The sequence below is a fragment of the Protomyctophum bolini genome (assembly GCF_963924005.1).
Source record: "Protomyctophum bolini genome assembly, chromosome: 9".
Lineage (NCBI taxonomy): Eukaryota > Metazoa > Chordata > Actinopteri > Myctophiformes > Myctophidae > Protomyctophum > Protomyctophum bolini.
The window spans coordinates 1,185,570-1,200,569 of NC_137870.1; the positions used below are offsets into that span (position 1 = coordinate 1,185,570).

At 49.9% G+C, this 15,000-nt stretch overlaps 1 protein-coding gene across 1 annotated transcript in view; it reads right to left on the reverse strand.

The window, feature by feature from the left end:
* The window catches only part of LOC308321245 (chloride channel protein 2-like), a gene marked incomplete at both ends in the record, with an annotated part of 93,637 nt that overhangs the window by 43,547 nt on the left and 35,090 nt on the right, over positions 1 to 15,000 (reverse strand). Inside the window, 5 exon segments of the mRNA XM_080772085.1 lie at positions 5,457 to 5,612; positions 6,233 to 6,317; positions 6,827 to 6,909; positions 6,911 to 6,929; positions 13,880 to 13,964. Coding sequence (XP_080628211.1) covers positions 5,457 to 5,612; positions 6,233 to 6,317; positions 6,827 to 6,909; positions 6,911 to 6,929; positions 13,880 to 13,964 — 428 coding nt within the window.

A 15,000-nucleotide genomic window follows, 5' to 3' on the forward strand; every position in this document is an offset into this window, starting at 1 on the left:
TGTGATATATTTTTACATAACGGTAGAGAGCAGTCTGTGATATATTTACATAACGGTAGAGAGCAGTCTGTGATATATTTTACATAACGGTAGAGAGCAGTCTGTGAAATGTTTTACATAACGGTAGAGAGCAGTCTGTGATATATTTTACATAACGGTAGAGAGCAGTCTGTGATATATTTTACATAACGGTACAGAGCAGTCTGTGATATGTTTTACATAACGGTAGAGAGCAGTCTGTGATATATTTTACATAACGGTAGAGAGCAGTCTGTGATATATTTACATAACGGTAGAGAGCAGTCTGTGATATATTTTACATAACGGTAGAGAGCAGTCTGTGATATATTTTACATAACTGAGCAGTCTGTGATATATTTTACATAACGGTAGAGAGCAGTCTGTGATATATTTTACATAACGGTAGAGAGCAGTCTGTGATATATTTTACATAACGGTAGAGAGCAGTCTGTGATATATTTTACATAACGGTAGAGAGCAGTCTGTGATATATTTTACATAACGGTAGAGAGCAGTCTGTGATATATTTTACATAACGGTAGAGAGCAGTCTGTGATATATTTTACATAACGGTAGAGAGCAGTCTGTGATATATTTTACATAACTGAGCAGTCTGTGATATATCTTACATAACTGTAGAGAGCAGTCTGTTATATATTTTACATAACGGTAGAGAGCAGTCTGTTATATATTTTACATAACGGTAGAGAGCAGTCTGTTATATATTTTACATAACGGTAGAGAGCAGTCTGTGATATATTTTACATAACGGTAGAGAGCAGTCTGTGATATATTTTACATAACGGTAGAGAGCAGTCTGTGATATATTTACATAACGGTAGAGAGCAGTCTGTGATATATTTTACATAACGGTAGAGAGCAGTCTGTTATATATTTTACATAACGGTAGAGAGCAGTCTGTTATATATTTTACATAACGGTAGAGAGCAGTCTGTGATATATTTTACATAACGGTAGAGAGCAGTCTGTGATATATTTTACATAACGGTAGAGAGCAGTCTGTGATATATTTTACATAACGGTAGAGAGCAGTCTGTGATATATTTTACATAACGGTATAGAGAGCAGTCTGTGATATATTTTACATAACGGTATAGAGCAGTCTGTGATATATTTTACATAACGGTAGAGAGCAGTCTGTGATATATTTTACATAACGGTATAGAGCAGTCTGTTATATATTTTACATAACGGTAGAGAGCAGTCTGTGATATTTCATTTCTCATCAGTTATGCCAACAATGAGCTGCTTCTCTCTCATGCCGCGAGGAGTTTATTTAACCCGTTCTGACCTGAGATCAGATTCATACGAGGTTTACAATTTACAATTTACAATTTAGGCATTTAGCAGACGCTCTTAATCCAGAGCGACTTACATTAAGCAAGAACAAAAAAGCATGGGAATACATCACATAAAAACATTTATCATGAAACATGCGTAAGCTAAGAAAGTAACAGTGGAATATCTATAATGAAACTATACATATAAGCTATACATCTATACTACTATGCTATACATATGTACTATGACGTGCTATGACTACATACAATGCACTTATGCTGTCTACATAAAATGCTATAAGTCTGTATCAAATGCTATCTAAGTCTACATAATTGCTATCTAAGGGGGTGAGGTAAGTGCTATGGGCCATGATGGAGTCTGAAAAGGTGGGTTTTCAGACTACGGCGGAAGATTGGGAGTGATGCTGCAGGTTTCCACTGGACAACACACTGGTCTGATTAACCCATTCTGACCTGAGATCAGATTCTAAAAATGTCAGTCGTTCTTCGATTTTTCAAAAGAAGAGCAGACCTACAATCTCGTAGCGCGCCACTCGGTGGCGCGCTATGAGCTTGTAGATCTGCTATTTTTCAATAGCTAAAGCATGACATGATGCTCTAACACCAAAATGGGTTCCCGTTCAGAATGGGTTAAACACATTTGGAACATGAAACAGAGGGAGAGGGAGAGAGAGGCTGAACATGAACAGAGGGAGAGAGAGGCTGAACATGAACAGAGGGAGAGGGAGAGAGAGGCTGAACATGAACAGAGGGAGAGGGAGAGAGAGAGAGAGGCTGCGTTCCAATAATTAAACACGCGTTTTTATCTTTCTGTTCTCCCCCCGAGGGCGAGGGGGTGAAGGCGTGGGTTCCATTCCTGATTCCTTCCCCATAACTTCCCCGGGTCTAGAGCGTCCGATAAAATGGCCACACTCGCTCCTCTGGAGGCATTTATCACCTCCCAACTGACCTTCCTTTCTCTGTGTTGGTGCAGCGTGGCGCTCGGCAACCGTTACAATACTGACTTAACCCATTCTTGGGCGAGAACCCCTTTTGGTGTTAGCATTTTGTAATGCTTTATAGCTAAAAATAGCAGATCTACAAGCTCATAGCGCGGCACCGAGTAGTGCCGCGCTACGAGCTTGTATAGGTCTGCAGTTTTTTGAAGAATCGTGAAAAGTGACATGAAAGTGTTTGAGAACGACTGACACAGAAAAACATAGCTTTTTCAAGAAAACAGTCAGGATTTAGAAGACATTTACCGCACGAACGCACACCACGCACGCACGCACACCACGCACGCACGCACGCACGCACGCCACGCACTCACACCACGCACGCACACCACGCACGCCACGCACTCACACCGCGCACGCACACCACGCACGCCACGCACTCACACCACGCACTCACACCACGCACTCACACCACGCACGCCACGCACGCCACGCACTCACGCCACGCACTCACACCACGCACGCACACCACGCACGCCACCACGCACGCCACGCACGCACACCACGCACGCACACCACTCACACCACGCACGCACACCACGCACACCACGCACTCACACCACGCACTCACACCACGCACGCACACCACGCACGCCACGCACTCACACCACGCACTCACACCACGCACGCACACCACGCACGCCACGCACTCACACCACGCACGCCACGCACTCACACCACGCACGCCACGCACTCACACCACGCACGCCACGCACTCACACCACGCACGCCACGCACTCACACCACGCACGCCACGCACTCACACCACGCACGCCACGCACTCACACCACGCACGCCACGCACTCACACCACGCACGCCACGCACTCACACCACGCACGCACACCACGCACGCCACGCACGCACACCACGCACGCACACCACGCACGCACACCACTCACACCACGCACGCACACCACGCACGCCACGCACTCACACCACGCACGCACACCACGCACGCCACGCACGCACACCACGCACGCACACCACGCACGCCACGCACGCACACCACGCACGCACACCACGCACGCACACCACGCACGCACACCACGCACGCACACCACGCACGCACACCACGCACGCCACGCACTCACACCACGCACACCACGCACTCACACCACGCACTCACACCACGCACGCACACCACGCACGCACACCACGCACGCACACCACGCACGCACACCACGCACGCACACCACGCACTCACACCACGCACGCACACCACGCACGCACACCACGCACGCACACCACGCACGCACACCACGCACGCCACGCACTCACACCACGCACACCACGCACTCACACCACGCACTCACACCACGCACGCACACCACGCACTCACACCACGCACTCACACCACGCACTCACACCACGCACGCCACGCACTCACACCACGCACACCACGCACGCACACCACGCACTCACACCACGCACTCACACCACGCACTCACACCACTCACACCACGCACGCACACCACGCACTCACACCACGCACTCACACCACGCACTCACACCACGCACTCACACCACGCACTCACACCACGCACTCACACCACGCACGCCACGCACTCACACCACGCACTCACGCCACGCACTCACACCACGCACTCACGCCACGCACTCACACCACGCACGCCACGCACTCACACCACGCACTCACACCACGCACTCACACCACGCACGCACACCACGCACGCACACCACGCACGCACACCACGCACTCACGCCACGCACTCACACCACGCACTCACACCACGCACGCCACGCACTCACGCCACGCACTCACACCACGCACTCACACCACGCACTCACGCCACGCACTCACGCCACGCACTCACACCACGCACTCACACCACGCACTCACACCACGCACTCACACCACGCACGCCACGCACTCACACCACGCACTCACACCACGCACTCACACCACGCACTCACACCACGCACGCCACGCACTCACACCACGCACTCACACCACGCACGCCACGCACTCACGCCACGCACTCACACCACGCACTCACACCACGCACTCACACCACGCACGCCACGCACTCACACCACGCACTCACACCACGCACTCACACCACGCACGCCACGCACTCACGCCACGCACTCACACCACGCACTCACACCACGCACTCACACCACGCACTCACACCACGCACGCCACGCACTCACACCACGCACTCACACCACGCACTCACGCCACGCACTCACACCACGCACTCACACCACGCACTCACACCACGCACTCACACCACGCACTCACACCACGCACGCCACGCACTCACACCACGCACGCACACCACGCACGCACACCACGCACACCACGCGCGCGCGCACACCACGCACGCACACCACGCACGCCACGCACGCACACCACGCATGCAAACACACAACCAGACAAAGTGTTTTCTGATGTGTTCGTTGTTTCAAACAGAAAGTACTAGTGAGGTAGCTTAGGGCCATATTTTAGACAAATGTGGATGCGGCGAAACTAAAGCGCCATATTTTTTCCACATGCTCTCCATAACCATAGGTTTCATTTTGGACAGGGGGGGGGGGGCATTGAGAATATCAGTAGACGTTGATTTGTGCCAATATTGAATGAAAGAGCTGTGCCTTCTTAGACACGAGCACGTTGAAACCACAACCGCTTTTAACAACCGCACTTTATCTACGGCGTCAAAAAGCCTGCAATGGACGGACAGAGTGCTCCACGCAGGGAGCCAGAGCTGGTTCTCCACATCCATCCATGCTTGAGTGTGTGTGTGTGTGTCTGCGTGCGTGTGTGTGGGTGCGTGCGTGCGTGCGTGCGTCCGGTCGTGCATGCGTGGGTGGGTGCGTGCGTGCATGCGTGGGTGCGTGCCTGCGTGCGTGCGTCCGGTCGTGCGGGCGTGCGTACGACCCATACGTGCGTGCGTGGGTGGGTGAATGCGTGCGTGTGGTCGTGCGTGCGTGTGTGCCTGCGTGCGGTCGTGTGTGCCTGCGTGCGGTCGTGCGTGTGTCTGTGCCTGCGTGCGGTCGTGTGTGCCCGCGTGCGTGCGTGCGTGTGTGCCTGCGTGCGGTCGTGCGTGCGTGTGTGCCTGCGTGCGGTCGTGCGGTCGTGCTGCCCCCTACCTTCATGACGATGAACAGCACCAGGGTGACGAACACGTTGACCTCGGGGTGCTGCCAGGCCGCAGAGTGACCGATGTAGTCGAACTCCTCAGCGATGCCCTGCTTGGCCCACGTCCGGTTGTCCAGGAGCGTGACAAGAGACTCCTTCTGGGTCAGCTGTCAACAGAAAGGACACTTGTTGTACGTGCGGTCGTGCGTGGCGGTGTTTTTTCCATCGACTAAAAGTATGACGAAAAGGCATTTCAAATTTAAATAAAAAAATAAAAAAAGTTAACCCATTTTGGGCGGGAACCCATTTTACAATTTACAATTTAGGCATTTAGCAGACGCTCTTGATCCAGAGCGACTTACATTAAGCAAGAACAAAAAGCATTTTGGTGTAAGCATCATGTCGTGCTTTAGCTATCGCAGATCTACAAGCTCATAGCGCGCCACCAAGTGACGTGCTATGAGCTTGTAGATCTGCTATTTTTGAAAAACCCTGTCAGGATGTAGAAGACATTTTTAGAATCTGATCTAAGGTCAGAATGGGTTAAATTGCCCCCTGAAAAACCTGAACTTTTAACATTCAGTAGATTGTCTGTGCTCTGATTGGCCTGTGGACTGTGATGTAACGGTCCACAAATCCCATTATATGACATAACAATATACCAGCAGATGTCACTGTTGAGGGATTCTATTCTGCCCGTTGTCATTGCAGCTCATAAAGGCTTCGGGACACACAGAGAAAACCCCGGGGCCACTGAAAGTGAAACGACCCTGAAGGCCAGACCGACCTTTCCAGCCATGAACTGTCCGAAGCCCGGGGGGAAGGTCAGGGTGGACACCAGGAGGGTCACCAGGGCTGGGTACAGCAGACGCCTAGCAGGGGGAGAGAGAGAGAGAGAGAGAGAGAGAGAGAGAGGGAGAGAGAGAGGGAGAGGGAGAGGGAGAGGGAGAGGGAGAGGGAGAGGGAGAGGGAGAGAGAGAGAGAGAGAGAGAGAGAGAGAGAGAGAGAGACAGAGAGAGAGAGAGAGAGAGAGAGACAGAGACAGAGACAGAGACAGAGAGAGGGAGAGGGAGAGGGAGAGGGAGAGAGAGAGAGAGAGACAGAGACAGAGACAGAGAGACACAGACAGAGACAGAGACAGAGACAGAGAGACACAGACAGAGACAGAGACAGAGACAGAGACAGAGACAGAGACAGAGACAGAGACAGAGACAGAGAGACAGAGACAGAGACAGAGACAGAGACAGAGGGAGAGGGAGAGGGAGAGAGAGAGAGAGAGAGAGAGAGAGAGAGAGAGAGAGACTGTGTCAGAGGGTGATATGGTAGAGGGTGATATGGTAGAGGGTGATATCACCCTAGAGGGTGATATGGGGAGACTCACTTTTTCATGAGGAACTTGTTGATGGCCTTTTGTTTCCTGATGAATTGAACAATCAGTCTGTTGAGATACACAAACAGAGCACCCGCCGAACCCACTGGCAATACTGGGAGAGAGACATAGAGACACACAGAGAGAGAGAGAGAGAGAGAGAGAGAGAGAGAGAGAGAGAGAGAGAGAGAGAGAGAGAGAGAGAGAGAGAGAGACATTATTGTCTGCTGTGTTGTTATTCAATACACACTGTGTAATTGTTTATAGAGGTATGGTATCTAAAGAGCACAAAGTACCTTTCTGAACGTACCAAGTATCGCGAGACTTCCCACCGTTTCCTGTCTGGCAGCCAAATATCGCGATACTTCGGAGCCAGAAACGATATACCTGCTGCTGTTTAGATCCTCAGATAAAATTATATACCTATATTGTGCACTGATCTGTGCACATCGAAAAGCACGTGATTTAGAAAACAACCTGTGATAATCATGTCTTCTGTTATTTTCCAGAAGTGATTACTTTACAAAAAGGTCTCAATTGTTCATGAATAACCCATTCTGACCGGGCACCCATTTTGGTGTTAGCATCATGTTATGCTTTACCTATTGAAAAATAGCAGATCTACAAGCTCATATCGCGCCACCGAGTGGCGCGATACGAGCTTGTAGGTCTGCTATTTTTGAAAAATTCGAAGAACGACTGACATTTTTAGAATCTGATCTCAGGTCAGAATGGGTTAATCAGACCAGTGTGTGTCCAGTGGAAACCTCATATGAATCTGATCTCAGGTCAGAATGGGATAATGTTTGTTATGAGGCCATGCGGCTCCATTCACTGCCATGTATTCGTTTCACTTCCTGTGTGAGTTTGGCTCCCATGAAAGTGTCATGGCGCGGCCCAGTCACGTGACCACTTCCCTTCCTTCTCGGAGCTTCCTTGGATTATACGAGGAAGCTCTTTTTTTTTAAAAAAGTGTGCGGACACACCTGGTACACCTGGTTTTCACCCCATCACCACACCTGGACGTAAGCCCATCCACGTGCGCAATGCATGTCGTGGATGTGCATGTGTCGTGCGCGTTTGAATTAAATTAATTTGTCAAAAAGTTTGGCTCCTAGATTTGATCAAATATGCTCTATATTAGTTATGTATTAATTTAAAGCAGTGGCTCTCAAAGGTGTGATCCAGGGGACCCTCGTGGTTCCTTGAGGGGGCTGATCTACATCCACACGTGAGCTTGTAAATCGGCTAGTTGAGCTATTCAAAAATGTTTTTGTTTCAAAATAGGGCCTTGAATATCTTCAGATGGGGGTATCGTGGACGTCAGCAAGGGCATGCTGTCACAACGGGTTCCTAACGCCAAATAAAATGGCTTCAGAAATGACCCTTAAGAATAATTAAAAGAAGATATATTCACAATTCCACACATGTTGAGGAAAAGCAACATGAGCAGCGAAAGAGACCTAATTAAGAAGGAGAGAATGAAGATTAAGAAGGAGAGAATGAAGATTAAACAAGCTGTCAGTGGGAGAGAGAGAGAGAGAGAGAGAGAGAGAGAGAGAGAGAGAGAGAGAGAGAGATGAGAAGGTGCAGAGGCGAACGAGGACGCTGTGCGGGGGCGAGTCGCAGAGCGTTACATAAGCTGCCATTTAACCCATTCTGAACCGGAACCCATTGTGGTGTTAGCATCATGTTATGCTTTAGCTATTGAAAAATAGCAGATCTACAAGCTCATAGCGCGCCACCGAGTGGCGCGCTATGAGCTTGTAGGTCTGCCATTTTGAAAAAAATCGACGAGAGAACGACTGACATTTTTAGAATCTGATCTCAGGTCAGAATGGGTTATAATCAGACCAGCGTGTGTCCAGTGGAAACCTCGTATGAATCTGATCTCAGGTCAGAATGGGTTAAGCACTTTGTGGGAGTTACAGACAGAGAGACAAAGAGAGAGAGAGAGAGAGAGAGAGAGAGAGAGAGAGAGAGAGAGAGAGAGAGAGAGAGAGAGAGAGAGAGAGAGAGAGAGAGAGAGGGAGAGAGAGAGAGTAGATCTGTGGGGCTCTGCAGTCGGCCCTAATGTTCCTGTACATATAAATCAAATCAAATCAAATTTTATTTATAGAGCACATTTTCAAAGACCAGGAGGCCAACCAAAGTGCTGTACAGGAAACATAGTAAAACAAAATCAAAGCAACACAAAAATACACAGGTTATATTACAAAATCGAAGCAACACAAAAAGTACACAGGTTAATTAGGTCAAACATTAAAAGCCAGGTAGAAGAAATGGGTTTTTAGTAAAGACTTAAAGGCCTCTAAGGAAGGAGCAGACTTAATATGAGGGGGTAGACAGTTCCAGAGTTTGGGGCCAGCAACTGAAAAGGCACGGTCACCTCTGGACCTGAGATTTGAATTGGGCACAGTCAGGAGCCGCTGGTCAGCTGACCTCAGGGCCCTGGATGGGGTGTAAGGGACCATGAGTGACGATAGATACAGGGGAGCCAAACCGTTAAGAGATTTAAAAACAAATAATAAGATCTTAAAATCAATTCTGAAATTAACAGGAAGCCAGTGGAGGGAGGCAAGAACGGGAGTGATATGATCACGCTTCCTCGTACCAGTGAGTAGGCGTGCGGCGGCATTTTGGACAAGCTGCAGACGTCTGAGGGTGGACTGGTCCATGCCTACATATAGCGCATTGCAATAATCGAGCCGCGATGAGATAAAGGCGTGGATAACTCTCTGAAGGTCCGGTTGGGAAAGGTAGCCCTTGATCCTGGCCACTAGCCTAAGTTGATAAAAACTTGCTTTGACCACGGAGCTAATCTGTTTATCAAATTTAAGGTTGTTATCAAAGAACACACCCAGATTTTTTACAGATGAGTGGATATTTGCACTGAGGGGTCCCAAAGTGGCAAGGGATGGGGCTGACTGTTGGCCAAAAATGATAACCTCCGTCTTACTTTCGTTGAGGGTGAGAAAATTATTTAGCATCCAACTTTTGATGTCGGAGATGCAATCGAGGAGTGGCTGGAAGGGGTCTGTGAGCAGAATATTGGTGTTTAGAGGTAGATAGAGCTGCACATCATCCGCATAGAAATGAAAAGAGACATTATGCTTCTTAATTATGCTTCCTAGGGGCAGCATATATAATAAAAATAAATATATATACAGTATATATATCATACTGCATTATTAATACTGTCAAAAAACGCCTTAACCCATTCTGACCTGAGATCAGATTCATACGAGGTTTCCACTGGAAGCACACTTGTCTGCTTAACCCCATTCTGACCTGAGATCAGATTCTAAAAATGTCAGTCGTTCTTCGATTTTTCAAAAATAGCAGACCTACAAGCTCGTAGCGCGCCACTCGGTGGCGCGCTACGAGCTTGTAGGTCTGCTATTTTTCAATAGCTAAAGCATAACATGATGCTGGAACACCAAAATGGGTTCCCGTTCAGAATGGGTTAATAACCCCACGAGGGGCTCGATGAGGGAGGCTTTGTTCCGGCTGCGTAGGCCGCTCCTATGGCCCGGCGTGGGCGCGGGCGCACACGCACGCACGCATGCCACGCACGCACACACGCACGTATGCACGCATGCCACGCACGCACGCATGCCACGCACGCACGCATGCCACGCAAGCACGCACGCACGCACGCATGCCACGCAAGCACGCACGCACGCACGCATGCCACGCAAGCACGCATGCCACGCAAGCACGCACGCATGCATGCCATGCACGCACGCACGCATGCCATGCACGCACGCACGCACGCATGCCACGCAAGCACGCACGCACGCACGCATGCCACGCAAGCACGCACGCATGCACGCATGCCACGCAAGCACGCACGCACGCATGCATGCCACGCAAGCACGCACGCATGCATGCATGCATGCGTGCGTGCGTGCTTGCGTGGCATGCGTGCGTGCGTGGCATGCATGCGTGCGTGCGTGCTTGCGTGGCATGCACGCATGCCACGCAAGCACGCATGCCACGCAAGCACGCACGCACGCACGCATGCCATGCACGCATGCATGCACGCACGCACGCACGCACGCACGCATGCCATGCACGCATGCATGCATGCACGCACGCATGCCATGCACGCACGCATGCCACGCAAGCACGCACGCACGCATGCACGCATGCATGCATGCATGCATGCATGCATGCATGCATGCACGCACGCATGCCACGCAAGCACGCATGCCACGCAAGCACGCACGCACGCATGCCATGCACGCATGCATGCATGCCACGCACGCACGCACGCATGCCACGCAAGCACGCATGCCACGCAAGCACGCATGCCACGCAAGCACGCACGCATGCCACGCACGCACGCATGCCACGCAAGCACGCATGCCACGCAAGCACGCACGCATGCCACGCAAGCACGCATGCCACGCAAGCACGCACGCATGCATGCATGCCACGCAAGCACGCACGTATGCACGCATGCCACGCAAGCACGCACGCACGCATGCCATGCACGCATGCATGCATGCACGCACGCATGCCATGCACGCACGCATGCCACGCAAGCACGCACGCACGCATGCATGCATGCATGCATGCACGCACGCATGCCATGCACGCATGCATGCATGCACGCACGCATGCCACGCAAGCACGCACGTATGCACGCATGCCACGCAAGCACGCACGTATGCACGCATGCCACGCAAGCACGCACGCATGCATGCATGCCACGCAAGCACGCACGTATGCACGCATGCCACGCACGCACGCACGCATGCATGCATGCCACGCAAGCACGCACGTATGCATGCATGCCACGCAAGCACGCACGCAAGCACGCATGCCACGCAAGCACGCACGCATGCATGCCACGCAAGCACGCACGTATGCACGCATGCCACGCACGCACGCATGCCACGCACGCACGCCACGCACGCACGCATGCCACGCAAGCACGCACGCAAGCACGCATGCCACGCAAGCACGCACGCATGCATGCATGCCACGCAAGCACGCACGTATGCACGCATGCCACGCACGCACGCATGCCACGCACGCACGCACGCATGCCAGCCACGCATGCCACGCACGCATGCACTCTGAGAGTGTACAAATGGAACCAGATGGACCATTATGGGTCTGTAACGGGTCCATTTGGTTCCATGTGTACACTCTCAGGGTTAAATTGACATTGATTTTACAATATTATATAAATTGGGGGGTCCCAGAGATATAAATGCCATTAAATGGGGGGTCCGTGTAGACGAATGCATGTCAAAATGGGGGTCCTTGAAATGAAAATGCTAATAAAAAGCTTCTCTCATGTGTTTCCAAATGGGGGTCCACAGGCCACGGGCTAATGAGCTTCAATGTGGGGGTCCTTGACATGAAAAGTTGGGGAACCACTGCTCGTATTACTAGTTTATTGAAATAATGTCATGCACATGTGTCCAGTGCATAGCCTACTGCAGGCCTGGTAGACTATAGGCTATGCACTGGACACATGTCTTCTGAATCTAGTCTACCAGGCCTGCAGTAGGCTATGCACTGGACACATGTCTTCTAAATCTAGTCAACCAGGCCTGCAGTAGGCTATGCACTGGACACATGTCTTCTAGATCTAGTCAACCAGGCCTGCAGTAGGCTATGCACTGGACACATGTCTTCTAAATCTAGTCAACCAGGCCTGCAGTAGGCTATGCACTGGACACATGTCTTCTAAATCTAGTCAACCAGGCCTGCAGTAGGCTATGCACTGGACACATGTCTTCTAGATCTAGTCAACCAGGCCTGCAGTAGGCTATGCACTGGACACATGTCTTCTAAATCTAGTCAACCAGGCCTGCAGTAGGCTATGCACTGGACACATGTCTTCTAGATCTAGTCAACCAGGCCTGCAGTAGGCTATGCACTGGACACATGCCTTCTAAATCTAGTCAACCAGGCCTGCAGTAGGCTATGCACTGGACACATGTCTTCTAGATCTAGTCAACCAGGCCTGCAGTAGGCTATGCACTGGACACATGTCTTCTAGATCTAGTCTAGCAGGCCTGCAGTAGGCTATGCACTGGACACATGTCTTCTAGATCTAGTCAACCAGGCCTGCAGTAGGCTATGCACTGGACACATGTCTTCTAGATCTAGTCAACCAGGCCTGCAGTAGGCTATGCACTGGACACATGTCTTCTACATCTAGTCAACCAGGCCTGCAGTAGGCTATGCACTTAGTGGACACATGTCTTCTAAATATATAGTCAACCAGGCCTGCAGTAGGCTATGCACTGGACACATGTCTTCTACATCTAGTCTACCAGGCCTGCAGTAGGCTATGCACTGGACACATGTCTTCTAGTCAACCAGGCCTGCAGTAGGCTATGCACTGGACACATGTCCTCTAAATCTAGTCAACCAGGCCTGCAGTAGGCTATGCACTGGACACATGTCTTCTACATCTAGTCAACCAGGCCTGCAGTAGGCTATGCACTTAGTGGACACATGTCTTCTAAATATATAGTCTACCAGGCCTGCAGTAGGCTATGCACTGGACACATGTCTTCTGAATATAGTCAACCAGGCCTGCAGTAGGCTATGCACTGGACACATGTCTTCTAGTCAACCAGGCCTGCAGTAGGCTATGGACTGGACACATGTCTTCTAGTAAACCAGGCCTGCAGTAGGCTATGCACTGGACACATGTCTTCTAGTCAACCAGGCCTGCAGTAGGCTATGCACTGGACACAAATCTAGTATGTTCTAGTCCGTTCTAGTCCCCTGAAAACAGGACAGGACAATCTCACCCGATGACAGCATTGGACACATGTCTTCTAGATCTAGTCTACCAGGCCTGCAGTAGGCTATGCACTGGATACATGTCTTCTAGTCAACCAGGCCTGCAGTAGGCTATGCACTGGACACATGTCTTCTAGATCTAGTCAACCAGGCCTGCAGTAGGCTATGCACTGGACACATGTCTTCTAGATCTAGTCAACCAGGCCTGCAGTAGGCTATGCACTGGACACAAATCTAGTCTGTTCTAGTCCGTTCTAGTCCCCTGAAAACAGGACAGGACAATCTCACCCGATGACAGCAAAGGCGGGAAGCTCCTGCAGATCAAAGGGGAAGTCCAGACGGAAGCGGGTCTTAAACAGCGCTGTGATGGTCTCTGCAGGGGGGGGGGGGGGGGGGGGGAAGAGAGAGAGAGAGAGAGAGAGAGAGAGAGAGAGAGAGAGAGCCAGAGAGAGAGAGAGAGAGAGAGAGGCAGGAGGTCCAGTTTAGAGCTGTCATGCAAAATCTGTTTTTTTCATTAGTAAATGTATCAAGATGGTAAATGGTGCATTTATATAGCGTCCGCAGAGAGATCATTACGAGTAAACGCCTCCTGCCTTCCGTATAGCAGTATTAATATTATATTAGCATATTGATATTATAATGAACTATCGACGATGTTAAGTCTGGAGCAGCGCTTTGCACTTTTAACTACACTGCAAATATATTTGAAAACTTTACTTTTGATTATTATGACAAAACCAAACTTCAGCCTGCTATAATGATCAGACTGAATAAAATGCCATTAATGTCCTTTTGGGAAACTGTTAAGTCAGTTTGATTGATATACGTTTGGATAATATCACAAATGTAAACATGTTCACCAAAACATAGGCATGTTAGCCTTAAAGCGTTGACAAAACCTGTCGGAAATGTGTCCTATTTCAACTTCTCAAATAGCAACACATAAATGAATAAATAGTAGCTCCACAGGCAGGGAGCAAAAGAAGAAATCCTGTCCAGGTCTTCAGAACTACAAACCGTCTTCAGAACTACAAACCGTCTTCAGAACTACAAACTATCTTCATAACTACAAACCGTCTTCAGAACTACAAACTGTCTTCAGAACTACAAATTGTCTTCAGAACTACAAACTGTCTTCAGAACTACAAACCGTCTTCAGAACAACAAACCGTCTTCAGAAATACAAACTGTCTTCAGAACTACAAACTGTCTTCAGAACTATACAAACTGTAATCCATCTTGCGCCTAACCCCGTACCTCTTATCGGTAAACTTATTTAGCCATTTTGTTACTATTTTAAAACATTTAAAAAAATAGTTCAACTAGCCAATGTACATCGACAGGTTGTTAGCTTGTAGATTAGGCTATTTGTAATATTTTAAAATGTTTTAAATTAGTAAAAAAAAAAG